Below are 27,883 nucleotides of genomic sequence, written 5' to 3' on the forward strand. Positions count from 1 at the left end.
CAGTAAATCTTGCAAGACAAAGGGAATTTGTATGCAGGACCATAGACTATAGAACAGAGGTAAACATGGTCAGGCCTGGCACGGAAAAATGGACGGATCCGTCCATCTTATATTTGATCAAACCTGGACCGAATTCATTTGAATCGGTCCAACAATTTGCGATGATTAGCCAGCCATAGACCATCGTCTTCTAAACATAAATACTTACTGATAGATGAACCAACTCAACCAAAACCTTAAGGTGATGGTTGAGGCCCAACTATTATAAATATTCATATTACTTACATGTTTACTGTAACACGAAATTACAGTAGGCTCGATTTTGGTTATTTTCTTTTGTATGGCACGCTCCATTGAGTTTCCTTATCGGTCTTACAGAATACGATCAGCCAAAAGAAATAGTACAACAATTTCTGTATTGCAGAACGAAATTCGGAAAATTCTGAGAAAAACTTGGAACAACCAGAATTTCTCCAAACAACTTTAATTAATAACTTTCGAGTTTTGACAGTCTAGATTTAACATTAATCTTCTGCAGTATGCAATTCTCCTGCAAAAATCTATGAAATTAAATTACCAAGCTTAATATTCAAGAGTCGAGACCATAGTTAACTAGATTCATACATAAACACGATTATTATAGACCTAGATACCGAGATACTGAGATACTAGTTAGCCTTTCTACCTTCTCCTCCTCCGGTTTGTACGCTTGTTAGCAAGGCGTTCCTGGATTTCGCCCTTCAGCAGGAGAACCCTCAGCACACTATGGCTCAGTTGGCGACGAACATCGAGAATTTTGCAACAGCCACAGAAAAGGGTAAAAGAGCCCCAGTAGACTCGACCTCCTTGCTCCAGACGGTGCTCTTTCTTGCCTTCTCCTCCATACAACAACGCGTCAATTTTATTTTCCAGAGTTGTCACTCCAACTTCATACTGATTTTCAGCAACCCCCGGCATGTCCATCCTAATGTACATCCACTCCGTCCTGGTTATGTCTTGGACTAGTCGGTTTTCGTGTACTCCTTCAACTCCTTGGATCAGAAAAGGGTTGATGTGGGAAAATGCTATGGTCGGAGATACTGCAACCAAACATTACTTGTAAATAGGGGTGGGCAATTGCCAATTGGGCATATTAAAAATTCCGGTCCGGTCCCCGATCCAACATTTTTAAAGATTTCGGTTTTCGGTCCGGTCCGGTCCGGTCTTCAACCAGAATTTTCCGGTTCGGACCGAAAAGACCGGAATTATTGTATTTTTTATTTTTTAAAAAATTATTATGTAAAAAAAAAAAACAAGTGTACGCCTAGAGCTAGCAAGTTTGACCCGACCCGAACCCGAGCAAACCCGACCCGACAGGATCCGAAAATATTGCGACCCGAAACCGACTCGACCCGACCAGATGACGACCCGATTATCAGTGACCTGAACCCGACACAGACCCGACCCGATATTGACCCGACCCGATGCTGACCCGATTAAATTGATGACCCGACAATTATCAAGCTTAATTTTGATCAAAATTAAAGTGATTTTGTGTTTAGATTGATATGTTTGACTTAGTAAAATGAAGTAATTAAACCAAATAATAGGGTAAAAACTAAATTTAATGGTAAAAAATATAGTAATGCGATTAAGTTACCGGACCCGATAATGACCCGACCTGATACATCATTTGACCCGAAATGACCCGATCCGATAACGACCCGAACCCGACCGACTCGACCCGAAAGGGTATACTGACCGGATATGAACTGAACCCGATATTACCCGACCCCACGTAACCCGACCCAACTGACCTGATTGCCACCCCTATGTACGCCTACTTAATCCGGTCCAACCGGCCCGTTTTTTTGGACCGGAATTTGAAAAAGAGGGTATGTAAAAATAATTCTAAAATACGGATCGGTGTCACGAGAATCTTAATACCAACACAAACGTCTCACAATCGGTTAAAATAAAGTTAAAAAAAGGGAGGTGGTTGTGAGTTTGTGAATTATGAGACGTCACAAGTTATTTTTCGTAACTAAACATTGGCGGATTAAAAAAATCTGACCTGAATTACCCATAGAGTGGCATGAGTGACATCCATCATTCTCAGTATAAACCACAGAATCGTCCTCACCACGGTCTTCAACATTGGGTGCGCGTTTCAAACCCGACAAGAAATGGAGCGAACCCTCTGAACCACGGAAAAACAACCTCATGGACCCGTTTGTCACCTTCATCTCAATTTCAATCTGGTTCGGGTCTCGGTCCAGAACCACATACCCACCATAAACCCGATCAGAAGAGTCGTAGCCTGGCCACAACATAGAGGCTTTACCAGAAAATGTTACAGTTTGTGTTTCAGCATACTTGACCAACTTAACCCCGTCTGGTGGGACCCCGGGCATGTCCACCCGGACATAGAAACCCGAGTTCTTTATTTGACGGGCTTCGTATGCTCCGGTTGGTCCCGGGTTTGGGTATATTTGGTATGGATGTTCCTTCTTTTCATTTTCTGCAGCATCATACCGTAAGAATCATAAGACAAATTTGTTTACACCATTTTAATTTTATTTTTTATGAGAAATATTTTAATCATAAGTAAACAAACGATTGGGACGAGGGAACAACAACAACAACAACAACAACAACGTAATTGATGCAAGAAGCCACCTTTGAACAAAAAAAAGTTGATGTGAGATTATGAAACAAATTATTTTAGTCAGTCTATTTAACAACAAATGTTTGTAAGATTAACCCAAAATCATTGACTAGAGAAAAATATCAACTTCTTGTTAGGAGCGTTTTAAGTTAAAACGGAACTCACGAATCACAATCGATTTAAATAATGTTAAATTGAAAAACGGGTTGTGAGAGGTCTTAATTAAAGACGGTCCTAAACAAGAACTAGGGAAGAAAAATAGTTAAACATTATGTTAGTGACAAAATAATTAGCGTAAGATCATGGAACAAATTAATTTATAAAAGTAAGATTAACCCAAAATCATCATTAATATAATATGATACGGAAAATATGACATGATACTCTCTCCGTCCCAATCATGAATCATTTAGTTACACTTATTAAAAGAACTCTACACACAGTCTCATAAAGAATAAAACGGTAAACAAATGATTAAGACGATGAAAGTGTATTTTACGTACCAGAGGGTAAAGATGAGGATGAAGATGAAGCTGCCATAATTTTCTTTTACTTTCTTGTTTTTTTTTTTTGTAAAGGGTGGTAAACTTAAATAGTGATGAATCTGATGATAAACTCAATTGAAGGTAAAAAAAAACTGTAAAATATGGGTTAAGATTTGAGAATGAGCAGCTGGATGGTGCAGTTTTACAGTGTATGTACTGGCTGGAAAGTACAAATTAATTTTGGATGTATACTGAAAAATATTGCTTGGGCAATACTCATAAATTTTACCGTCTTTTTGCATAAAAAAAAAAACAAAATTACTGTCATTATATAATCTTTTGTTTTCTAGCTAGCTACTGAGTTACATAGTGCGTCTCTTTTTTACCTTTGACTGAGACTTGTATCAAAATGGTAAATTTTTATTTTACTGCAGAATTTAGATCATCTTTTGTATTGCATGCCGTTTGAGTTTCCTGATAGACGGTCTTACAAAAAATGATATGCCAAAAGAGAGAGTAGCCCCTTCGCCCCCTCGCCCCCTTGTGCGACTGTCGCGAATAGCGATAAGCCGATAAGGTTAATGACTAATAAAGTCATCTTATTGATGAGATTGTCATACTCTTATACAACCATTGCTGTATTGCAGTCTGCAGAGGATGAAATTCCGAAAATTCTGAGAAAAACTTGAAACAACTAGGATTTTCTCCTAACAACTTTTATAAATTTCGAGTTTTTGAGTTTTTTGACCGTCTACAACATTAATCTACCTTCTCTTCCTCCGGTTCATACGCATGATATCAAGGATATCCTGGATCTTTTGCTTCCTCATGAGAAGCCTCAACACACCATCCAACATTTGATGAGGCACGTCGACAATTTGGCAACAGTCACAATTAAGGGTAAAAGAGCCGGAGTAGGATCGACCTCCTTGGTCCAAAGGGTGCTCTTTCTTGCCTTCTCCTCCATAAAACAAAACGTCAATTCTGTTTTCGACAGTGCAGAACCCGTGCGCTTTCTTGCCTTTTCCTCCATGAAACAAAGCGTCAGTTTTTGTTTCAGTGTTGTCTACTTTAACTTTGCACTGATTTTTACCAATCCCCGGCATGTCCACCCTTATGTACAACGACTCGCCTGTCATTTCTTTGATGACTCGGTTTTCGTATACTCCTTCCACTCCTTTTATCAGAAAAGGGTTGATGTGTGAAAATGCTTTTGTCGGAGATACTCCTAGCGCAAGCAAAGATCATTTGTAAACGTATAAATGATGACTTCATACTATGTAACGGTCTCATGATAATCTTAATGCAGGAGATAATCAAACTAGGGCTGGGCACCAGTTCAAAACCGGACCGGACGGGATCGGAACCGAAATTGACAAAATTCATGGACCGGGACCGGACCGGAAACATTCCCGTCCAAGACCGGACCGGTTGGACCGGAATTACCCACTTTTTCAAAGTCCGGTCCATTAGACCTGATCGGACCGGTTGGACCGAAATAAAATACAATTTTAAGAAAAAAATGCAAATAATAATAATTTCGGACATTCTGTCATTCTGGTCCAAACCGGGATTTTTAATTCCAATCCCGGTCCACTAGATTCCGGTTCGGACCGGATCATTTTCCGGTCCGGACCGGATTATGCCGACCCCTAAATCAAACATTGGCGGACGATAGAAAAAAAAGTCAAAAACTGACCAGAATCACCAAGAGTAAAGCATGATTGACATCCATCAGTCTCAGTATAAACCACAGAAGCATCCTCACCAGGGCCTTCAACATTGGGTGCTTGTTTCAAACCCGACAAGAAATGGAGCGTACCCTCTGAACCCGGGAAAAACAACCTCATGGACCCGTTTTTCACCTTCATCTCAATATCAATCTGGGTCGGGTCAAGGTCCAGAACCACATAACCACCATAAACCCGCTCTGAAGAGTCGTACACTTGCCATATCTTGGGGGCTTTACCCGAAAATGTCACAGTTTGGGTTTCAGCATACTTGACCAACTTAACCCCGTCTGGTGGGACCCCGGGCATGTCCACCCGAACATAGAAACCCGAGTTCTTTACTTGACGGGCTTCGTATGCTCCGGTTGGTCCCGGGTCCTCATATTTTTGGAATGGATGTTTGTTTTCATTTTCTGCATAAGAATCTCAACATACGTCAAACCTCGTCAAATTTAATCTAATACTCCGTATAATCTAAAAGTAACCAAATAATTGAGACGAAGGGAGCATCAACATTCAACAACTACAACTTATTTTACTGCATCTATTTTACAACAAAAGTTTGCATGATTAACCCAAAACCATTGACTAAAGAAAAAACGGAACTCACAAATAACAATCGAGTTAAATAATGTTAAACTGAAAAAGGGGTTGTCAAAGAACCCTCATAAGTCTTATAAAGCATGAAACGGTAAACAAATGATTGAGACGGTGAAAGTATATTTTACGTACCTGAGGGTAAGGATGAGGATGATGAAGACGCCATAATTTTCTTTTACTTTCTTGTTTTTTTTGCAAGAGGTGGTAAAACTTAAAATAGTGATGATGAATGAACTCTGTTAAAGGTAAAAAATAAAATGTAAAAATATGGGTTGATAAAGCTGGATGGTGCAGTTTTACAGTGTGTATGTACTGACTACTGACTGAAAGTACAAATTAATTTTACTGTTTTTTGTCAATAACATTGTTTGCCAATACTCATAAATTTTACTGTCTTTTGCATCAACAAACAAAATTACTGTCTTTATAATCTTTTGTTTTCTAGCTAGCTACTGAGTTACTGTGTCTCTTTTTCTACCTTTGACTGAGACTTGTATCAAAATGGTAAATTTTTATTTTGCTGCAGAATGAATTAAAAGAAAAAATGCATGCTATAATTTTTGAAGTCCCAATATGAATTATATCATCTCATTCAAATCAGAATTCGCGATCTCAGCTACATTAAGGTGGCGAGTTTTCAGACCAAATAACCTTCTTCGCGGTATCAGCTACATTATTGTGTTAATTAATCCGAGTATATTTTTAGTTATAAATACCCAGCTAGATAATGGAATACGGCGTTGTATTTTCATTAATCGCCCCCAACCAGGAAACTAACCCGTCACAAACAATAAATCTTGCAAGACAAAATGAGTTGTATAAACGACTACAACAGGGGCGAACAAGTTTAAGTCCAGAACGGAAAAATGGACGGATCATCCATCTAGTCTTTGACCAAACCTAAACCGAATTCATTTGGATCAGAGTCACCAGATAATTAAATAACCAATCTAGTACTTCGTAATTAGCCTAACTACCTTCTCCTGCGGTTTGTAAGCGTCTTAGCAGGGCTATCCGGGATTTTGCGCTTCCCTATGAGAATCCTGAACACGCCATGGATCAGATAAGAACGCATATAGGAAATTTTGCAACAGCCACAATGAAGGGTAAAAGTGCCGAGGTAGGATCGACCTCCTTGGTCCAAACGGTGCTCTTTCTTGCCTCGTCCTCCATACAACACAGCATCTTCTTTCTTTTTCACAGTTATGATTCCAGCTTTGCACTGTTTTTCACCAATCCCCGGTATGTCCACCCTTATGTACATCAACTCATCTGTTACGCCTTGCAGTACTCGATTTTCGTATACTCCTTCCACTCCTTGCATCAGAAAAGGATTGATGTGGGAATATGCTATGTCCGGAGATACTGCAACCAAAATATCATCAGTATAAATGACAGATTTATAATATGGATCGGTCTGACGATAAGCTGATTAAAAAGGCGAACCTGAATCAGCAGAATCGCCCAAAGAAAAGCATGATTGACATTCACCAGTCTCATTATAAACCACAGAATCATCCTCACAGCGGTCTTCAACATTGGGTGCCTGTTTAAAACCCGACAAGAAATGGAGCGTACCCTCTGAACCCGGGAAAAACAGCCTCATTGACCCGTTTGTCACCTTCATCTCAATTTCAATCTGAGTCGGGTCTCGGTCCAGAACCACATAACCACCATAAACCCTTTCTGAAGAGTCGAATTTAGTCCAGAACTCGGGGACTTTAGTTTTACCAGAGAATGTAACAGTTTGGGTTTCAGCATATTTGAGTAACTTCACCCCGTCTGGTGGGACCCCGGGCATGTCCACCTGGACATAGAAACCCGAGTTCTTTACTTGACGGGCTTCGTATGCTCCGGTTGGTCCCGGTTCCTCGTATTTTTGGAATGGATGATCCTTCTTTTCATTTTCTGCAATATCATACAGTAAGAATCATTAGTCCATTCCAATAATACTCGGAATGTAAAAGGTTAAATAAATGATTGACACGAAGGGACTACAAAACTGCAAGAATTACACAAGACAATCAAAGAAGCTAACTTTAAGAAAGGGAAGAAAATTGACTGTAGAAAATACATTAAGTCTTGCTTAAGACGGATTTAATATGTTAAATCCCTGGGTCCAATTTATTTTTTTTATCATAAAGAATAAAAAAAATAAACAAATTATTGGAACGGAGGGAGTAATTCGTAATCATTTTGTTAGTAACAATCAAAAGTTTGTGAGATTTTACATGGAAAAGTATGTAAAATTAACCCAAAATAATTGTTCAAAGAAAAATCAGCTGAACATTATAAGTGACAAAATAAGTAGTGTGAGATCATTTACATGGAACTAATTAATTTAATCAGTTTATTCAACAATAAAAGTAATACTTTTTCCGTCTCAATCATTTATTTATTTACTCTTTTAAAAGAACTCTCATAGTCTAGTAAAGAATAAAATGGTAAACAAAATTACAAATGATTAAGACGGTGAAAGTAAATTTTACGTACCAGAGGGTAAGGATGAAGATGAAGCTGCCATAATTTTCTTTTAATTTTTTTTTTTTTTTTTTAATAAGGGGTGGTAAAACTAAATAGTGATGATGAACTCTGTTGAAGGTAAAAAAATGTAAAAAAATGGGGTGAGCTGTGAGCAGCTGGATGGTGCAGTTTTACCGTGTATGTCCTGGTTGAAAGTACAAATTAATTTTTGGTAGTATTATTATATTTGGTGGCAACTGGTTTTTGGATGAATTTGTGATATTGAATAACAATTAGTCTTTTTGAAGACGAATTCGGGAGCAGTGACAGAATCTGCCACTCACAAAACGGATATGGGGACAAGGTGGGGGCGCGCTTTCCTCTCTCCTCTATTCTATTTGGGTCATTTGTGAGAGGAAATGGTATCCGTCACTCCAAAGTGACGGATATGTGCCGTCTTCAATGAGATTTTGTGATTGAATAATCAACGGTTTTGGTTATGATATCACAAGCTTGTTACCTTTCATAACCCTCTTTCACTTGCGTCTTGTGAAAGTCACGTGATCGATGTAAATGAGAATTTGTGTTAAATTATACTCCGTTTTTTTTTTTTTTTTTTTTTTTTTGGTAAAATGTAAGTTTTATACTCCGTATTTACTTGGGCAATAATCATGAATTTTTACTGTCATAGTATAAATGTAAGAGTTGGTCTTGCTTAAGACGGGTCGAATATTGAAACGGGTAGTTACACTCACAAAACAAATAGAGGGGACAAGGTGGGGACACCCCCATGTGCCTCCCACTATCCTCCAAATGGGCATTTTGTCTCACAAAATGGTATCCGTCTACAATTTCAGACGGATACTGCCGGTCTTAAGTAAGAATTTGTGTAAATGTAAAGTGTAGTAGTCCGTAATGTCTTGTTTTCTAGCTATTGTGTTACTCAGGTGTCTCTTTTTTACTTTTGACGACGGAGATTTATATGAAAATGGTAGATTTAAGTGCAGCGGGAATAAAAGAAAAAATGCTTGTAGACTTTATAAGATAGACAAATTCTCATTTTAAACGGCATTATTTGTTTTAAGTTTAAAACGGATTAATTATGAGTATATCATTTTCGTAGATAAGACAAATATATTATTGAGAGACCAATTACAAAATGATAATACTACCAAAGTTTTAGTGATTATGATTTCACTGAATTCTTATGTATACACAAATGATATATACTTGATCGATCTTAAACTTAAAACTGACGCTAGGAGAGACTTACTATTTGAATTAATGAAATCCAAGTTGCTACCTGCTATAGAAATTACACTAGAATAACAATTGTTCATTAAGTTCATTCATGACAAACTAAGTTGTTTAGCTCAGTGTATTATTTTATTCTTTTAATTAGTCCGAGTATATATTAATAGTTAACGTCTTTTCCAAATCGTATTAACTTTTACATTTAGAAAAAAAATAGCTAGATAACATAATACAAAGTTGTATTTTTGTAATCGCCCTCAACCTGAAAACTAAACCCGTCACAAACGAGTTCAATTTTTTCCACTCAAGGAACTATACGCGCATTGCGGGGCTATACGCCTATACATGAGGAGCTTCGACTTCGTTTAGCTTCCTCATCGACTGGTTCCACAGCCACCAAGTTTCCCTTATTACGGAAATATTCGTAATAAGCTTGTAACGTGTTAAGTACTATCTATGTGGCCATGTGGGTAAATAAAACAAAAAAAATTACTCCCTCCCATTCACAATAAACCTCCCTATTTCCTTTTTCGGTTATTCACAATAACCTCCCTATTTCCTTTTTTGGTAAGTGTTTGTGTGTTCCAAATTTAATTGTATGGTGGGGTAGTGTATTTGTGTGGTCCAAATTTAATTATATGGTGGGGTAGTGTGTTTCCTTAATTTTTGTGCCAAAATGAAATGGGAGGTTTATTGTGAATGAGAGGGAGTAGTATTCTATATACATTCTATTTTTGTCTTATCTATCTCACATAGATAAATACTTGACTCGTTGCAAACTTACGATATATATACCGTCGGAATTTGTGATCAAGTATATGGCTGAAACATAACCATATTATTTAACCAAATCAATTTTAAATTTAAGACGGATATTTTCAAAAGATTCCATTATCTAACTTAGCTGATAAGGTTGAAAAGTCTAGTCTAGGTAAAGTACCCAGTATTATTCACTGACTCACTACCATAATTTACTGACACGTCCATTTCACCACCTCCACACTCAACCTCCATACTCTAACCACATTTACCAATTTCACCATTTATCAAACCCGAATACACTAAAATAAACCGATAATTACACTTAAATTACCAACATCTCTATCTCTCACTCTCCATTTCACTTCCAAGTTCTAAACAAGAGTAACCATGACTTCTCCAACATCCTCCTCTTCTCCCTCCTCCGGTATCCTCACTATTCCGCCTTTAAAACAAACTCTCGTATAAAACCGTCTTATACAATAATTTGCATAAACAATACGGAGTATTAATGTAAAACCGTCTTACTAATAACATGTTTGTTTTTAAAATGCAGAAACGACAGGAAAGCCCCACCCGTACCAAACAGAGAGATTAACCGGATCACCAAAAGGAGCATTCGAAGCCCGAAAAGTCCGAACCGGGTTATACATCCGGGTCGACATGCCAGGTGTCCCAAACGACGTCGTAAAGATAGTCAAGTACGAGGAAACATGCACCGTCACTTTCTCTGCTAAAGCTCCTCCTTGTTGGACCGGGTTCGATTCTCCTGATGACGTCAGGATTTACGCTGGTTATGTCGTCATCGATCGTCATCTTGCTGACGTAGATTTTGTGCATTACCTTAAGAATGGTTGTCTTAGGTTGTTCTTTCCTGGTTGTGATGGGTCCCTCCACTTTCTCTCTCCTAAGGGCGGTTCTGTTGATCGAGATACTACTTCTGTTGAACCGGGTTAGTCTTCTAAGAGACGGTCTCATAAATCGTAATGACTTATTGTGAAATGAGAAACGGTCTCTTTTAAAGAGTATTTGGTTAAGACTTATGAGACTTTTGTTGAAATAATAGTCTTAAACTCTTTTTTGATGTAGTTAAAGCCGAATAAGTCTTTTGAGAGACGGTTTTATAATGACTTAATGCGAGACGGTTTCTGTCCTAAATCTAATTAGTCGTTTTTTTGTTTGTTTTTGGTTGTGATAGGGGAAGATGAAGAAGAGAAGGTTGATGTTGACCCATTTATCGCATTCATTTCACATGACCCGAATAATCCTCAAGGTATTATATCCCACTCATTATTTTATTTATCAATTGGTCTCCCTTGTGACGGGTTACCATTTGTGGCGGATATTTTGTGAGTTAAAATGGTAACAAAATGGGTTAGTGGAGAAAGGGGACCACATGAATAGTGTTGCAGAGAGAGAAAAAGTGGGTACTTTGTGAGGTAAAATGGTATCCGTCACTCAAGAGTGACGGATATGTGCCGTCACAAACAAGAATTTGTGTTTATTTATTTACTCCGTATTATTTATTTTGCTTAGCTAGTTGAAATATATGCTGATGGTAATTTGGGTAAAGGAAAATGAAAGGGCGCCACCCGGTGACACCCAATTTGGGCGTCACCCTCTCACATGGGGTGAGTGGGGACCCCTTCAATTAAAAAGGGTTGTGAGAGGGTGGCACCCAATTTGGGCGTCACCGGGTGGCGCCCTATCACTATCCTTTGGTAAATGGTAAATTGGTAATTTCCGATTTTATCTACTCGTCGCCCCTTAGTCCCGTAACATCAAATCCTGGTTTCGCCACTGTTTCCACTCCTTGCACTCTCCGTGTGTGTTTTGGGATAACTTCAATTGGAATGTACATTCTTGTTTTGGTATATGATATATCGAACATGATAAATTGTAATTTAATGGTCACATTTGAGGTCGGAATGTAGGATGGAGGTAGTACTCCGTTGTCTAGGGATTTTCTACGTTGCTTGTCCAGTTCTCCCTAATGGTCATCTCCAAGTTTAATCATAGGTGTTCCAGGTCGATTTTTTTTCGATTGGGTAAAGTTTAGATGTACTTTGGGTTGTTTAGTTTGGTCTATTACCATTCACCAGCCTGTGTCGTGTCATTTTTCCCTGACACATAAATCTTGATTGTACAGGGATAGTTTTGGGAGGTGGGTCTTCAGAACACATAAATCCATACCTCCTAAGCGGAGTAAAAGGGGTGTACGAGCACAAGATCGTGACTCTTGACAGTGGAGAGCAGCTGATCTACGTAAGGCTAGACGTCCCAGATACCTGCCTGAAATCAACAGGCGTCATAGAGAATTTTTCAAATGCCATCTTGTTAGGAGCTTTAGCTTTCAAGAAAGAATACTACTCTCGCTTTGACGAGGCTCCTCGAGAATACCAAGGCGTTCTAGCTTCAACATGTCAATGCTGCAAATACAGTGTGGTCAAATATGAGAATACAAATGGTGTTCTTAGGGTCTTGCTGCGCAAGAGTGGTAATGTCAACCCCGATCCAAGACCTATTATTCACTGTTCCGTCCCTCCTAAAAAGCATGGCAGGCGTCTCCATCACCCGGCTCTCAATCTTCTTGGGGCCCCCCCTCCAACATCGAGATTTCATCCAAGGAATCGGGGTACCCCCAATCCCTCACGTGCCTCCCGACCTGTTTCCATTCAAGAGCAGTACCTACTTGGCTTGTAGTATGGAATATACCCCCAATCCCTGATCTGCCTCCCGACCTGTTTCAATTCAAGGGTAGTACGTTCTTGGCTTGTAATATGGAGTATGGTTTCTTTTGGACGTATGTTTAGAATTTAAATCGGAACTTTTGATCTACTGAAATGTGTTTCTGGTTAGGGCCTCGGTTTGAATGATTATTATTATCTTTTGCAATGAAAATACAGCTGGGCCGTAGCTCATTCTCATTGTACCTTCTGAGATGTTACGACTTCAGATATTGTTGTTCCATGAGATACGAGAGATTTGTTCCCTCCCTCTCGTGTATGGCGAGAAGAAGAAAGCCAGTTAAACAAAATTGTATGCATTGGTACTGTCAAACACAAAACTAGTAACAAGCATTTGCAAACATGACTAAAAATCACAATTAAACATAATACCAACCGCACTGGAGATAATACAGAAGTTGGCAATTACACATTTTACTCTTTTTTAAGGTGAGCTGCCTTTCCGAAAAAGCTAGTATGGGCACCAGTAGCGATAACAACAGCTTCCGTCTCACCGTGTACGCACGTTGAACCAGAGAAAACTTCCTCTCCAGGACCCCTTGATACAGGGAGAGATTCTCCTGTAAGGACAAATTGGTTAACCATTATAGAATCGCCTTGAAGAAGACGTGCATCAGCAGGAACAATATCTCCGAATTTAATTCTGATAATATCTCCCGGTACCAATACCGCAGGTTTCATCTCTTTCCATTTGTTATCCCTTCGTAACTTACACTTGTGACAAACATTAGTATTACCCCTCTTCTCTTCGATAAAACCGAATAATTTCAGAAATTTGTTTTTGTTTTTCTCGCCGTCTAATTTGTTGGGTCCAAATATTTTGAGCCTGCGGTTTGCCTCTTTTGAGGTTAAACCATCCTGTGTACATTTCAGTTGCTTAAAGACCGCCTCAATCGGAATATTGTTCGGATCAAGATTATAATAAGCGTTCGTCATGGCAATGTAAGAGGCTTCGTAAAGAGTCGGAAATGGAGCCGTGCCGATAATTTGGGTACGTATTGCACCAAATTGGTTATTATTAAGACCCTTGACCAAATCGTAAGTTTTGTTTCGCTTTGCCCGCGCTCGGATTACAACAAATGCAGCGGCGGACATATTGATTGGAAACGAAAGACTATGAGAGAAGAAGAAGAACTTACCGAACAATAGATGGGTGTCGTCTTCGGCTAACTATGTAGGGAATATAAGAGAAGATAATAATTGTATTATTGATTGATTGATGATTGTTTTTTTTTTGAGGGAATTGATTGATGATTGGAAAGGTTTAGAGGATATTGTGAATAGAATTAGGGTAAAACTAAGTTTTTTTTTTGCAATATCCTCTAAATTTTTTCATATTCGATTTATTAATGTGTGTATACTTATATCACATGTTAAAAAATCGTGTATAGTATTACTAGTGTAGTTCCCGTGCTAAAGCACGACATTTTTTAGATTTATTTTATAAAGAGACGCTCTCAATTAAAGTATTTGCATAAATGAATTATGATTTAATTAATTGTTATAGTCTATTAATATTAATATTAATAGAAGGTAAAAAAAATGCTTATTACCATCAAAAAAATACTTTAAAAAAGTTACTATTTTATTACTATTAAAAATAATGGTATATCATTACATACAACTATTTTATGACATTAATAATATAATTAAGTTAGTTGTATAATCTAATTAAAATCAATACATATATATAAAGCAGGAACTTTTCGAGCGATATTAGAGAGTCCAACTTTTTTAGAATTCCTAACAAGAGAAGATTTAGAAACAAATTTAATAAAATTATCCTAATAAAAGTAGATTTCTTAACATTTTAATAAAGTTATCCTAATAAAGGTAGATTAAATTTATTTTAATAAGATTATTCTAATATAAGTAGGTGATACTCAAAATACACAATGTAACTAATTATATGGCATATTAAATATAATATAAAGGTAGATTAAATTTATTTTAATAAGATTATTCTAATATAAGTAGGTGATACTCAAAATACACAATGTAACTAATTATATGGCATATTAAATATAATATAAACATTATTCATATACTATATCGAGTTAATTAGATTTTACTCCCTTTTGAAATTCACATTTTTAAAATTACTCCCTTTTGAAATTTTTGCTAAAATTACTCCCAAGTTGCATGTTTTTCTAAAATTACTTCAAAACTCCAATTTTTGAACTTATTCCGTTTGTGCCTTAGTCAATTTATACTTTGAAAGGTATAACTATGTAGACAAATGGAGAGAGAGTTCAAAAATAGAGAAAATAAGTCACTTAAAAGGTAACTAAAATTAAGAGATGATAATTTAATTGATTAAGCCAAAAATGTTTGGCAAACTAACTAAAAGGTAGCTCTTTTTGGTAAAATGGTATAAAAGGACATAATAAGTTCTCTATATTTAATATTAAAAATTGAATGAATAAAAAAAAACAGATAACTTATTTCTCACATGCTACTCTTATTTTGGTAAATATTTTATCTATCAAATATTTACAAAAAAAAATTAAGATAAATGAAATTTTGTTCAAAAGCTAATTTCAATTTCTTTGAAATAAAGCTTAAATATGAGATTTTTCATGATCTCCCGCGCGACCTTCCTCATATCTAAATTACTTCTTGATGTTTTTTTTTTTGCCAATGTTTACTTATTTTTGACCCTGTTGTTAGTAGTTGATCTTAAGTTCCATTTTTAATTTTATAATCTCCATTATAGCTATTTATTCAGAATAAATATTAGCAATTAGGCATTGTAACACAAGGTACATATATACTACAAAATCATGAGGAACAGAATAAATAAGTAATTGGTTCAAAATAAATGCTAGCTTTCTACATAAGAATAAAAATTATTGTTAGCTCTACAATAAGAAAAAAAAAAGCAAATTAATTTGATCAAAAAGGAAAATCTATCACAAGTGTCCAACTATATCGCATTTGACTTGGATGTAGCGAATATAAATAAAGTTTTAGACTCAAATTGAATTTTAAATCGTGCCAACCATGGATGTTATATATGGGTAAAATAACATCAGAATTATTTGAGAAAGTTATAGAATAGACAAGTATATTACATTTAAATGGAACTAAACTATTTTAAGATCTCCCAAAGTTGAAGCGATTATGGTTTTGAAAATTTTTAGTTGCGACAAGTAAGGGCATGTAATTTTTCCATTAAATACGGGTATGAGAGGGCCTACATTCGTCATGTCTTATTCCCCATTTGGTATCCTTACTTTTAGGCGTCCCTTTTGTTTTCATTATGCGAGATTTGGTAGGGTATTTTAGTTGGTGTAGACTTTGGGAGTAAGATTCATTACCTTTTAGGAATTTCACACTAAATGAATTTCCCTCTTCGCAATGATCTTCCGTATTGCTTCTACACAATTGTTAATGCGGAAGTTAGATCATGATTTTCGACATATTAATGGTCAAAGTTATAAAATTTTGACCTCTAAGAAGCAAGGTGGAAGAGTTTAAGAAGGGGAGAGAGTATACATGATGATTTTTTTTAATATAACTAATAATAGTATGCTCTACCAAGCGTGGTATGCCGTTTACATTGTAGAGGAACATTAACTCCGTAAGAGGATTATCTAACGGGATATGTCTTATTATCAATCGCCCTGAAAAATTCATAGTATAAGGGAAGATACTTACGGTTTCCAAAGTCGGCAAAAGGTACTGAACCCGAGGATAACAATGACTTCCTCAGATACAAATATTCTTTTCATTCTTAAAAAGAGACAATATACGTTAGAGGCCATGCTATGTAGACGTGACAAACAAATCAGGTCGTGTCGGGTTCAGGTGTCACATTTAAACGGGTCACGAACTCTCCAACCCAAACCCGACCCAATTAAATCTCGTGCCGTGTTCGTGTCGATCCAATTACATTAATAGGTCATCAAACCTCAACTCTAACTCGTTAATTTCGTGTCGTGTTTTCGTGTCATGTCATATTTGGAAAGTAAGTATATTTATGTGAGGATCAAGAAAACTTGGGATTAATTTAGTAAATAGGTTATTCGTGTCGGGTTCGTGTGTAGAGTGCTCAACCCAAACCTAGCCCAATTAAATCTCGTGTCGTGTTCGTGTCGACCCACTTACATAAATGGGTCGTTAAATGCCAACTCAAACCCGTTAATTTTGTGTCGGACTCTTGTCGTGTTTTCGTGTCGTGTCATTGTTTGACGGCTCTAATACTGCACCTTAACAATAAACAAGAGTTAGGGACAGTCACTAAATCATGTTGAAATTTACCTCCCGAAACCAATTTTTATTAATGGCAAGCTTTATGTAGTTTCAAGAACAACGTCATCCGAGAGATTAACGTTCTACATCGTCACATCGATGATAGAGACCAAATGTATCACGGCCACAGGAAGGACATTGTTTACAAAGAAGTTTTCATAATTTACCAAATTAAGATGTCGTATTATATATTTTGCATGGAGTTTTTAAGGATAAGTAGTCAAAGACTATTTCGGTAAAAAATAGATGGTGCTAAAACAATAAGAACGGTAACTCTATAATCCAACTATATCTCTGAATGTTAGTATACAACTGACATAGTTAAATAGCAAATGCCACAACGCTTTCGTTGCGTTTTCGTTATAGGAACTCATGATTAATCTGTCTTCATCTAAATCAACCCCCGAAATTTTGGTTGCTTCCATTTTTAGCATAGTTTGACTTTTTGTTAAATTTAATAGTTTTCTATTACCAGACCATGGTAATGTATAAAATAACGTTTTTGCGGTGCCATAAAATATATACTACTAACTGACATTATTATACTAACTTGGTAACCTAACTATTTTAAAAAATGACATAAACTACTAACTGATGTTGTCACAGATAATACTACTAGGTGCCCGTGCATTCTATGTAATAGAATGAGAGATATTGGGTGATGTTTATAAGGAGCAAATACTCTTAAGCGTAAATAGTCAAGGTATAATTATGTTGTAAGAGATCTACCATTTTCTCTCAACGCACTAAATATATATAATTATGATACCTGCTGTTTTTTGTAACATCATTCAGTTTTACGTAGTTGTAAAATAATTTGCAAAACTCATAAAAATATGTCTCTGTTATTAAGAATTCATATTGATGAGCTTCACCATGTTTATAGAGAAAGCGTTTTGTATTTAATTAAAAACCGGTTGTGTCTGTAAAAATTAAAAAGTTAGCGACATGCTATAACTATGTCATTTGATGTTATACTAATCGTTGACAAAACGTTTATGCTAAAATCACTAATAATTCATTTGTTATCATCTATAGCAATCACGAATTTTGTTTCTATCAATGACAACATAGTAGGACTTTTTTTATCAACTTAAGAATATATTTTTACAGATAATCCTAATGGGAGTCTCGTGCATCGCACGGGCTTTCCAACTAGTACGTATTAATCTTAAAACAAAAATCGGTAAAAACAATGGCTAATTCAAAAACGTGGGCTATTAATAGTTTTTTACTTTGACATGTGGGATAGAAAAATGTGGGCTACTTATATGATCCACAATTTACAATCCGTCTAATGTTGTGGTGTCAATATCCAGAAAATAGGTCCAATTAAGTAGGAGTTGTTTAGGCGGGAAAACTAAGAGAATTTTTATTCTTTTAGTAGTAGGGGATGTTAAACTCCTCACTTCCTTTAGACTTTTTTTTTTTATTTTTTTGGTAAAGGGGAGTGGAACTTTTCTTGACCGTATACCGTATTATGGTATTATTATTTCTTAAAAAAAAATATTGTAGTACGGAGTATTATATAATTTATATCCTATACCCGTGTAATTTTGTTTAACTAAAAAATTATATTTGGTATAACTTAAAGATTATATTTTCCTTAAGAATCTCAATTGCATATTACCCTTATACCCCTGTAATTCATTTTCATAAACTTCACCGCACCCACCACATAGGATTAATAAGATTACTAGAGTGGATGAGTGATGCATGTGATCGAATATCGGTAACGGAGAAAATTCTTTATTTTTTTTCAAGATGCATTTGATTGGGTTACAAGGCAAGAAATTGTGCCCGTGAAAAATCAGCGGGTTTGAGTGAATGAGCGGTGACAGAGAAAATAGGTTTATTATATCAATTCCCAGGTTATGTGATGCCATAGTTCATAGTTGCCTCATACAGTCATGCTAAAGTAAGTTGTGATTCAACTGTTTAGGGGCGAACCTAGGAATAAAACTTTGGGTTAGCGAATTTTTCTAATACATGATATGATGGCGAAAACGCTGGATAAGGAAGGGTAGAGAAAAAAAATAACATGCTCTCGTTGAGAGTCGAACTCAAGACCTCCCGCTTACTAAACGGGTGCTCTAACCAACTGAGCTACGAGAGCTGTTGATGGTAAACCCTTTCTATAATAAATTATTTCATTACAATCTGAAAAAACTCCTGCTAAAAGAAAGTTGAAAAACCCAGAGAGAAGACAGGCAGCAAAAACAAAACTAAAATAAAAAATGGAGGACGATGAAGAAATTCCAATGGCGGTAAAAATCGAAAACCCTAATTCCATCAATCATCCCCAAAACGACGACGTTTCAGTAGGCGTAACTGTAATCACCGGTTACCTCGGCGCCGGAAAATCCACTGTAAGTATTTCGCACACTGTAATTTCAAGTTTTCAACTGTAATTTGTACATGTAATTAGTTAATTAATTAATTGTTTTATAATATAGTTGGTGAATTATATACTGAAGACGCAACATGGAAAGAGAATCGCTGTGATATTGAATGAATTTGGGGAAGAGGTAGGTGTAGAAAGAGCAATGATTAATGAAGGAGATGGCGGAGAAGGCGGAGAAGAAGGTGCGGTTGTTGAAGAATGGGTTGAGTTAGCTAATGGTTGTATTTGTTGTACTGTTAAACATAGTTTAGTTCAAGCATTGGAGCAGCTTGTTCTAAGCAAGCAGAGGTTTGTTACTCATCTTCTTCTTGTGATCGGTGTTCGTCTGTTCGTGTTTTTGTTGTTCTCGTTGCCGAGTGTTATTTGTCGTGTTTACGAGTTTTAGTGTAGGTGATTAAGTGGAAATGTGATTTGAGCTAGTTTATGAAGTTACTGTAGTCGGTTTAGTTTAGTTTAGCTCATTTGGTAAAAGAGCTAAAGTCGTTTACAAAATAGCTATGCACGGTTAGTTAGTGTGTTAGTGTGTTAGCTAACCTTCTTCTTAATCATAGTGTGTTAGTGTGTTAGCTAAAGTCGTTTACAAAATAGTCGTTTACAAATTGGTTAATGACGAATTGATGATGTATTGATGTCATTTTAGTGGTTTGAGCCATTTGAGTACGTGAAATTGCTATACCTTTCAAATCTGTGCTTATGTCCTTCATTTCCGCTTGTCCTTTTCCCTATTGTGTGTAATGGTCTAATGGTGTATATGTGTTTAATAAAGTGTGCACATAAGATAGTATGATCTGTTTGCCGGTTCAGCTGATTGACGGTCTCTGAAATTTCATTTGTATTGGCTGATCATTTTGACTGTTGAATGCTTGTTGAGCCACTTAAATCCAATTCTTAGTGGATCCTCAAAGCCGTGCTATGTGTCTTGTGGCATCGTAGTTGGAACTATTGTTGACTTGGTGGTATGGACAAGTGAGAAAGTGAAGATCACATGGTTATTGACTTAGAGTATATGGCTGTCAGGCTGTGTAAGGGGTGATGATCAAATTATCAAGTAATAATGCTCAGCAACGCAGCTAGTGTAATGCGCAGAATAGTTTGACTCCTGGCCGAAAAAGAATGATGTCTTACAAGTTACTCCTCAGTGAAGCTTGACTAGAAGCCATTAGCTTTTCTAGTGTCTTTGTGTTGTTGATGCACTCGTGTCCTGTCAACTGGAAACACTTGGAAGCATATAGAGCTTTTGGAAAGACTTGATAAACACATAAACCTTATTGGTGCCTTTTTTTGGTGAGATCAATTCACTTTTTATTGAGCAAGGTCTGCTAATGAAACCTTGGAAAAAAGCGAACCTTAGTCTCAGATGAAATAATGAAAATTGATCATCAAAGTTGTTCAAATATGCCGAGTAATTTTTTTATGTGATGAGGGCATGAGGCTATTTAGGAAAGTAGGCTTTCCTGATATCTTATACTACACAGTAAAGTTATATAATTTGTTGGAAGATTGTCTTTGTTATGTACTCCGTACTTGATTTGGCTCTCCTGTTTCTTTTGCTTTAGAGTTAATAAGATGAAGTCGTTTTCTGTGTTCTGTGTTTGAAACCATATGTAAAGGATTCCATATTTATTTTTTGATCCCTTGTGATTTCATAGAATTGATCATATATTACTGGAGACCACAGGATTGGCAAACCCTGCTCCTCTTGCTTCTATCCTCTGGTTGGATGATCAGCTGGAGTCTTCTGTAAAACTTGATTCCATTATCACAGTAAGTTCCATCTTATGATATTTAATGCTTTAATAGGTCTCGTGGTTCTGCATTTAGAACCGGCGTCCCTTCTTCCGGGGATTGGTTTTGCTGTCTTTTTCGCCTGTGAAAGAAATCCTCCAACCCGCCTTTTTCAACATAAAATATCAAAGGTGATATTATTAAGTCGAATAATGCAATAGCCTGGGCTATTAAAATAACTAAATAATTGAATAGCCATTTGTGACCAAAACGGATTTTGGTTTTCAAAAGAGAGGAAGCTAGGGGCATGTAAGCGAATGAAAACGAAGTAGAAAATGGAGGAAAGGCAATGTTGGTCGTACCTCATGCTCTGGCTTTGAGGGTGATTGGGGGTGCTACTTGTTCTGACCAAGCAGCTGGCTGAACGCTCTCACCTGAACAGCTGTCGAGCCTTGCTCCAAGCGTAAGAAAACGACCAAGCATAAACAGTCTAAGAAGCAATACCAAAGAACAAGTAAAGTCAATCTGTCTAAATGGAACACAACCAATTGATGATTAATTCCTCTGCTTTTCCATGGCTAGAGACTTAGGGTTTGATTCCTTTGCTCAGCCCTTACTCGCCTCTTGCACTGTGTTACCGTCGATCCCCAGGCGTATTCCAATTGCCCATGAACCAGACCCCCCCTGAGTCCGTTGAAACGTCAATCATGGTCCCCCCGCGGCCGGGCCATTAGTCATTTTTTTACTTTTACATCCAATTTGGATGATTGTAAAATACGAAGATAGGACTTGAACCTATAGTCATAGGAGATATTCCCGTATGACCTCTGCCTGGACTTTATAAGAAAAAAGGATGGAACGCGTCTTCTTTAGAAACATACTTTAGAAACATACGCGGAGTCAGATTATTTAACCGTTGCGCATTTATGTAAAACTTAAACCTAAGTTCACTTGTGGTTTTCATACCATCTCAATAAAAGTATGCTTCTTTTTCTTAGGTTGTTGATGCCAAGAACCTACGTTACCAGCTGAAGCAACGTGATGACTCATCTTCTTTTCCCGAAGCTTTCCATCAAATAGCTTTTGCGGTAATTGTCTATTGCTTCGTGCAAGTGCTTGGTTTGAAGATAACAGTGACTTACATATTTCCTGTTTTATTGAGCATGGTTGCAGGATGTTGTTATACTTAATAAGGTTGACCTGATGTCTCCAGAGGACGGTACTATTGAGGAATTGGAGAAGGATATTCACAAGATTAATTCACTTGCTAATATTATTCGTTCTGTTCGCTGTCAAGTTGACTTGTCAAAGATATTGGATTGTCGTGCCTATGACGCGGCTGTTAGTTTCATTGACATTATTCTCCCTTGTTTTTGTAATTCTACCATCAATTCATATAAATGATGGAAGTTTTTATAATACGGGATTGTTTATTGCAGCATGCTACTCATTTAGAAGAATTACTTCAAGAGAACAAATCCATAACTACGGGAGATCTTCATGATGCGACTGTGAGGACTTTATGCATTTCTGAGCCACAGGCAGTTTCTCTTGAGAAGGTATTATTGTAGATACTTGCGCAGTGCCGTTTCTACGGAAGCTTTCTACATTGTACTATTATTCATAAATATTACTCGATGTGAAATTAAAAGGTACGCACATGGCTTGAAGAGATCCTTTGGGACAAGAAAGGCGGCATGGATGTTTATCGTTGCAAAGGAGTTTTAAGAATACTTGATTCAAATGAACTCCATACCCTACAAGTATAGTCTCTCATTCTGGTTATTTGTTGTGATTCAGTTTTCCGCGTAGTTATTCTCATACTTCATGTGTAATAATATCACTTTTGATTCTTTGATAATGTTTTACAGGCTGTGAGAGAGATATACGAGATTGTTCCCTCTCGTGCATGGCGAGAAGAAGAAAGCCAGATAAACAAAATTGTATTCATTGGTAATGTTTACTGATTTAGTTAAACTGGTCTTGGTACAACCGTACAACCCATCTGAGCTTATTTAACCCTCGTATTATTTTCAGGTCAAAATTTGAATGAAACTTTCCTGGTTGATTCTTTCAAAACCTGTAAAGCAACTTGTTAAACATCAGGTGATGAATGTTGCTCCATGGTCTCGGCATTTTTATGACTGTAGACCAAGCAGAGTAAAGTTCCAAGTAGAGTTAGCTCGATGAGGAAGAAGTCGGGAACTTTGTGCAGATCTATGCTTTTGTACTAGCCGTCTTCTGGCTCAGTTCAAAAGTCTGACTCGCTAATCTTTTATACAAGTTGCTCGTATCAAACGAAAAACAGCCTTGGTGTGCTGTGTTAGGCGCTTGTTGGGAATCATGAATGCACAACTCCGCCCCTATCATCTAGAATTGCTTCCGTGAATTGATGTACAATGTTCGAAATGAAATCTAGCTATGGTCTGATTTTAGTGTTCGTTATTGTAAGAGTTCTAGTGTCGAATTTTAATATACTATTATCACATTGAAAGAATTCACTTTGCCTTGGTCCTAAAGACTTCTGAGCCAAATTTATTTGTGTTTTAAGGTTTCGAAACTCTTGTTTTCTGAGCCAAATTTATTTGTGTATTAAGGTTTCGAAACTTTTGTTTTCTGAGTCGAGATTTTGAGTGATCGGTCACTTTCATGTTCAAAACAATTGAAGATGAAAATCTTCTTACCATATAAACACCCAGTGGTCAAATGGTCATATCATACTTACCGTGGCTACTCAAAGAAGTTTTAAACGTGTTTTGGTCAATTAACGCGGGTTTTATTATGACGTTCCATATCTATATAAAATTGTCTTACATTAATAATTTTCTAATTTTTAACTTTACAAAAATTATGTCTAGTAACTGATGGGAAAAAAAAGGATACTAACATTATGATCTTTTGGCGAGTATTTATCGACTGTTATCTCTCATAACTTTACCAACTAACATCTACATGAAAGACTTTGTGATCATTTATTGACTAATGTCTCATTTTTAGTCTAATTTACTCTCGAGTCCTAACGTGTCACTCTTACCCAATATAATCGGTGAGATAAGAGGAGACACGAAAATAAGCAATCCGTCTTGCTTCAGACCGCCTTATTTCAGACCGCAAAATGACCTCTCACAAGTGAGAAGCACATGGGTAGTGGGACACACCCATGTGCTTTCCCACTCACACCCTAAATGGGTTTTTTTGTGAGAGGAAATGGTATCCGTCTGACAATTTCAGACGGATATGGCGGTCTGAAATAAGAATTCGTGGAAAATAAGAGGACAACCTCCTAGAGTCATATAGTAGTTGATTAGTTTCACCAAGACAATTGTTCGTTAATAAACAACTGCTACAATACGAGCAATTAGCATTTGCTATTTCGTACGGAGTACAAATAACACCATACGGAGTAGTTTACAGTGAAGCACTACACAGTACACAGGTATGTATCCCTCTTTCTCCTCAATCTTCTAACCCTAATTCATCTATTTCAGCTTCAATTATAACTTGATTATTCTCTGAATTTGAATTTAGGGTTTATGATTCCGTTGTTCTTCCCCTTTCCCTTTAATACTAGTTGCTTTTTAATTACTGAAGTTGCTATTGCTCTTCAATTTGATTTGCATATCTTTCATTCGATGTAATAGCTCGGATTGTGATGTTAATTTGGGGATTTTTTTTTTATTAAATTTTGAGATCAATGATTAGAGGATTAGAGAAATTTTGGATTATTGTTGTATATTGATTTCGGCGTCGATGATTGAATTGGGATTTGAGTTGTTGGTTTGAGCTTAATTTTAATTTGGGTGTTGGACTGTGAAGCTGATTATATCCAAAATTAGAGTAATTTAGCGGTAGCATAATGAAATTGATTCCTGTGTACTTGTGGTAGGAGAAAAAATTCGCCGTCTTTGGAAGAAAGGTTGTAACGGCAGGCACAAATTTATGAATAGAGGATGTTGTGCGAGTTTAAACAGGCTCTAAATGGTCAACCGGCTTGCTTCAGAATACTCTCGGTTTCCTTTTGTGTCATTGTCGTAAAGAAGAGTATAAATGGGGGATAGGAATGTTGAATTGTTATCTTTGCCCTTTTCTTTTGGTAGGATAGGGATAGGCAGAAGTGGGCGATTGAAGGTTGATTATAATACATAGAAGAAAACTTGAAGATGTTTTGAGCTCTAGAATTAGACGATTATGTATCGAGAATAGGAATGCAAATGACTTGTGTTGCCAACATATGATGTTTCCTTACTGGACATAGAGTCGGTATAGGATTTGAAGCAGGGGTGGGTTTTACCGCTAACTAGAAATAGAATCGAGATTTTAACTAAAATTTCCAATTTTTCCATTGCTCAAGGAGGCGAAAACCCTTTTGTTATCCCCCTTGCTCTGCCACTGCCTGGATATGAAATGTTTTTTGAGCTTTTACTTAAATTATATCTGGATTCTGTTTCCTCTTCCTAGGTCACAACTATTTTGCACTGTTGAATTACTTTTTAGGCTGGTTCCCGTGACATACAATCTTCTCTCGAGAATTAACTTCTAAACATCCGTGGAAATTTAATAAGTTTGTTCCAAGCTTCTAGTCTTATAGGTGGTTGTTGGTAGAGGAATTTCTGTTGATTATGAGTTGTTTGGAGTCGAGTCATGTGAAAGTGTGTGACAGTAAAAAGCTGAGGTCCTGCTCCTGGTAGTCCTGTTTCTCGTAGGCTTCTTTTATGGGAAATGTTCAGGGTGCATAATTGCACATACTATGTATTTTTCTCTGTTCATACTTTTGCACGAGAAATAAGGAGCGTACAAAAATATGGATGAAATAAAAATGGGCTAAAAGTGTGGGTCAGAAGCCATAAATGGCCACATATAACATACTAAAAACGAAAGGTTCAAAGTAAAAAGTTTATCAATGGAGGACGAAGGAAATAGATGTTGCATTGCAGGGTTGGCCGTGTTTCACTATATGAGTTTATGCAACTAACTATAGCATTGTATGACTCGCTTATTTGTGTGTATGTTTTGTTTTTCCAGAATCAAAAGTTCGTTCATCTTCTCAAAATGATGAGCAGAAGAAAAGCCGTGGGCAAGGGTGAGGCTATGGCAGCTCACTATGCTTTCGGTCCTAATGAAGATGACATGATTATAAAGCACAGGCTTCTGACACGAACCACCACCACAAGGGGTGAACCTCCCTTAAAAAAGCTACAGAAGAAATTCACCTCCTTAGTAACGGAAGTTGAAAAAGACTCGGATAATTACAACGATTGTGAGAGACTTGCAAAAGCCTTCCTACAAGAGCTTACAACTTTTGAGATCCCGCTTCTGAAGAGCAAAGCAGTTGTCGATGCTAACTTGAGGGAGAAGGAGAATTTCAATGAGTTGAAGGATGAGATTAATAGCCAGATTCTTCAAGTTCAGACAGAAATCGAAGACCTAAAGAAACTGCTTGAAGCTAGTAAAATTGAAAGACAGCATAAAGAGGAATGTGAGACCATAAGAAAATTGATCGCCATGCAACCGCCTAGATCAGAAACTGAGAAGATGATTGCAGAACTTGAGAAAGAGATAGCTGCCTTGGAAGCAGAAGATACAGCTACTTCTAGGCTTTTAGAGCTCCGCAAGAAACAGTTTGCCCTTCTCTTACATGTGGTATGCCATCGCTTCGTCTTTTTAGTTTTGTCACTTGCCATTCTTAATTTCTTGCAGTTAGTAATTATCAGTGTCAATTTAAGAAAAACGTCGTGATTTGGCCTTTGACATTAAAATGACGTGTTGATATCAAGCTAGAGGATTATAGGAATGAAATTATTTTCAAGTAATCATGGGTTACCGGAAGTAGTAAGTAGTGCCTCCTTGTTCAACATAGGGGTAAGGTTGTGTACTTCCGATCTCCTTGACCTCGTCATGGTTGGGAGCTTTTAAGCAGGGTATTGAATTTAAGTTTGATACTTAGTCTCAGAATTGATCTACCTGGTGTATTCTTGCGACACCGCTTACACGTTTTCGAACCTACAAATTCATGATAACTCGGTCATGAGTCATGACTAGGTATTGCATACGAGATTTAATACCATGCTTCTAGACTCGTGTAGTGTTGTTGTTGCTCTAAACTTCTAATAGTATACTCCGAAGTCGGTAGGAATAATTTACTTTACTAAAGTTGAAAGGTAGCCAATTATTTCTGGACAGCCAAATATGAAAGGAGACTAATAAATTTGAAGGGAGTGAGTATCAATTCTCTCAGATAGCGGGTTGATAATATATTCATCTAGTTGTCTACCTTGTTGATTGTATAAACAGCGTGATTGTCTATCAAATGTCTAGCAGACACTATCTTAATCGATTGTTTTTGTATAGGTTGATGAGTTGCAGGCTACAATAGAGGATGAGCAGAGGATCCTAGCCGAGGAGATTAGAAGTTTTTCAGAAGAGCAGAAGATTGGTACTGAAAATCCTGGTGGGAGCGCAGATGCCATGGTTGTCGATTAGCAAATTTGTCTGTTCGCACTGCTAGGAATGTGTAAACTTGTCAAGATTGTGATCGATTTAATCATCATGACCAGGCTTGTTAGCTCAGTCCTAAAGAGATATCTTGTAGGTCAATGAAATCGACAATTAAATGTTACTTCCTTTCTTTTGTGAAAATATATTTATTCAAATTCTGTCATTCCAAGTCCTATTTGAAGTATCTAGAAAGGGGATTCATTTTGGTTCTTGTTCGTGTTGAAAATAACTGGAGGGCGAAGGGGGAGCTATTGAGCATTGAAGGGTAAGATATCTAAAGTTCTTATTCATGTCGGGTTGTAGGGCTGTCAGTGTAGGGG

At 36.9% G+C, this 27,883-nt stretch overlaps 6 protein-coding genes and 1 non-coding gene across 8 annotated transcripts; 3 read left to right on the forward strand and 4 right to left on the reverse strand.

The window, feature by feature from the left end:
- Window positions 1–431: 431 nt before the first annotated feature.
- Window positions 432–3,285, reverse strand: LOC141598791 (uncharacterized). The gene is made up of 3 exons (XM_074418567.1): window positions 3,151–3,285; window positions 2,054–2,500; window positions 432–1,079 (listed from the first exon to the last, which is right to left on the reverse strand). Exons 1-3 carry the CDS (start codon window positions 3,185–3,187, stop codon window positions 682–684), a joined length of 882 nt encoding a protein of 293 aa, XP_074274668.1. The 5' UTR covers window positions 3,188–3,285; the 3' UTR covers window positions 432–681.
- A 524-nt stretch (window positions 3,286–3,809) lies between these two features.
- Window positions 3,810–5,712, reverse strand: LOC141598790 (putative 57 kDa heat shock protein). Of its 2 annotated transcripts, none has more exons than XM_074418565.1 (3): window positions 5,595–5,712; window positions 4,832–5,275; window positions 3,810–4,360 (listed from the first exon to the last, which is right to left on the reverse strand). In XM_074418565.1, the coding sequence occupies exons 1-3, from the start codon at window positions 5,626–5,628 to the stop codon at window positions 3,897–3,899; spliced, it is 942 nt and encodes a 313-aa protein (XP_074274666.1). In that variant the 5' UTR covers window positions 5,629–5,712; the 3' UTR covers window positions 3,810–3,896. The 2 variants fall into 2 exon arrangements, with proteins under 2 accessions (XP_074274666.1, XP_074274667.1); XM_074418566.1 differs by having other exon boundaries at window positions 3,810–4,357; window positions 5,595–5,711.
- Window positions 5,713–6,243: 531 nt separating this feature from the next.
- LOC141602361 (uncharacterized) lies at window positions 6,244–8,060 on the reverse strand. The gene is made up of 3 exons (XM_074422658.1): window positions 7,956–8,060; window positions 6,909–7,370; window positions 6,244–6,827 (listed from the first exon to the last, which is right to left on the reverse strand). Exons 1-3 carry the CDS (start codon window positions 7,984–7,986, stop codon window positions 6,436–6,438), a joined length of 885 nt encoding a protein of 294 aa, XP_074278759.1. The 5' UTR covers window positions 7,987–8,060; the 3' UTR covers window positions 6,244–6,435.
- A 2,138-nt stretch (window positions 8,061–10,198) lies between these two features.
- On the forward strand, window positions 10,199–12,870 carry LOC141598792 (uncharacterized). The gene is made up of 4 exons (XM_074418568.1): window positions 10,199–10,365; window positions 10,495–10,890; window positions 11,137–11,211; window positions 12,088–12,870. Exons 1-4 carry the CDS (start codon window positions 10,329–10,331, stop codon window positions 12,639–12,641), a joined length of 1,062 nt encoding a protein of 353 aa, XP_074274669.1. The 5' UTR covers window positions 10,199–10,328; the 3' UTR covers window positions 12,642–12,870.
- A 6,111-nt stretch (window positions 12,871–18,981) lies between these two features.
- Window positions 18,982–19,055, reverse strand: TRNAT-AGU (transfer RNA threonine (anticodon AGU)). The gene has a single exon. It is a non-coding gene; the product is annotated as a tRNA-Thr (tRNA).
- Window positions 19,056–19,083: 28 nt separating this feature from the next.
- Window positions 19,084–23,587, forward strand: LOC141598793 (uncharacterized). The gene is made up of 9 exons (XM_074418569.1): window positions 19,084–19,308; window positions 19,396–19,631; window positions 20,993–21,107; window positions 22,067–22,156; window positions 22,242–22,409; window positions 22,508–22,627; window positions 22,721–22,831; window positions 22,940–23,021; window positions 23,106–23,587. Exons 1-9 carry the CDS (start codon window positions 19,177–19,179, stop codon window positions 23,165–23,167), a joined length of 1,116 nt encoding a protein of 371 aa, XP_074274670.1. The 5' UTR covers window positions 19,084–19,176; the 3' UTR covers window positions 23,168–23,587.
- A 742-nt stretch (window positions 23,588–24,329) lies between these two features.
- On the forward strand, window positions 24,330–27,772 carry LOC141598797 (THO complex subunit 7B-like). The gene is made up of 3 exons (XM_074418573.1): window positions 24,330–24,504; window positions 26,091–26,708; window positions 27,417–27,772. Exons 2-3 carry the CDS (start codon window positions 26,118–26,120, stop codon window positions 27,546–27,548), a joined length of 723 nt encoding a protein of 240 aa, XP_074274674.1. The 5' UTR covers window positions 24,330–24,504; window positions 26,091–26,117; the 3' UTR covers window positions 27,549–27,772.
- Window positions 27,773–27,883: the final 111 nt, after the last annotated feature.

The sequence above is a fragment of the Silene latifolia genome, chromosome 9, assembly GCF_048544455.1.
Source record: "Silene latifolia isolate original U9 population chromosome 9, ASM4854445v1, whole genome shotgun sequence".
NCBI lineage: Eukaryota > Viridiplantae > Streptophyta > Magnoliopsida > Caryophyllales > Caryophyllaceae > Silene > Silene latifolia.

Bases quoted from the DNA above. Each gene is read 5' to 3' on its own strand.
- LOC141598791 (XM_074418567.1), bottom strand. From the start codon at position 3,187: ATGGCAGCTTCATCTTCATCCTCATCTTTACCCTCTG. The intron at 2,501-3,150 runs GTACGTAAAATA...ATGATGCTGCAG, and splicing joins ATCCTCATCTTTACCCTCTG to AAAATGAAAAGAAGGAACAT. The intron at 1,080-2,053 runs GTCAGATTTTTT...GTTTGGTTGCAG, and splicing joins CCACTCTATGGGTAATTCAG to TATCTCCGACCATAGCATTT.
- LOC141598790 (XM_074418565.1), bottom strand. From the start codon at position 5,628: ATGGCGTCTTCATCATCCTCATCCTTACCCTCAG. The intron at 5,276-5,594 runs GTACGTAAAATA...ATTCTTATGCAG, and splicing joins ATCCTCATCCTTACCCTCAG to AAAATGAAAACAAACATCCA. The intron at 4,361-4,831 runs GTCAGTTTTTGA...TGCTTGCGCTAG, and splicing joins CTTTACTCTTGGTGATTCTG to GAGTATCTCCGACAAAAGCA.
- LOC141602361 (XM_074422658.1), bottom strand. From the start codon at position 7,986: ATGGCAGCTTCATCTTCATCCTTACCCTCTG. The intron at 7,371-7,955 runs GTACGTAAAATT...ATGATATTGCAG, and splicing joins ATCTTCATCCTTACCCTCTG to AAAATGAAAAGAAGGATCAT. The intron at 6,828-6,908 runs GTTCGCCTTTTT...TTTTGGTTGCAG, and splicing joins GGGCGATTCTGCTGATTCAG to TATCTCCGGACATAGCATAT.
- LOC141598792 (XM_074418568.1), top strand. From the start codon at position 10,329: ATGACTTCTCCAACATCCTCCTCTTCTCCCTCCTCCG. The intron at 10,891-11,136 runs GTTAGTCTTCTA...TGGTTGTGATAG, and splicing joins TACTACTTCTGTTGAACCGG to GGGAAGATGAAGAAGAGAAG. The intron at 11,212-12,087 runs GTATTATATCCC...TTGATTGTACAG, and splicing joins TGACCCGAATAATCCTCAAG to GGATAGTTTTGGGAGGTGGG.
- LOC141598793 (XM_074418569.1), top strand. From the start codon at position 19,177: ATGGAGGACGATGAAGAAATTCCAATGGCGGTAAAAATCGAAAACCCT. The intron at 22,410-22,507 runs GTTAGTTTCATT...TGTTTATTGCAG, and splicing joins GTCGTGCCTATGACGCGGCT to CATGCTACTCATTTAGAAGA. The intron at 22,628-22,720 runs GTATTATTGTAG...TGAAATTAAAAG, and splicing joins AGGCAGTTTCTCTTGAGAAG to GTACGCACATGGCTTGAAGA.
- LOC141598797 (XM_074418573.1), top strand. From the start codon at position 26,118: ATGATGAGCAGAAGAAAAGCCGTGGGCAAGGGTGAGGCTATGGCAGCT. The intron at 26,709-27,416 runs GTATGCCATCGC...GTTTTTGTATAG, and splicing joins TTGCCCTTCTCTTACATGTG to GTTGATGAGTTGCAGGCTAC.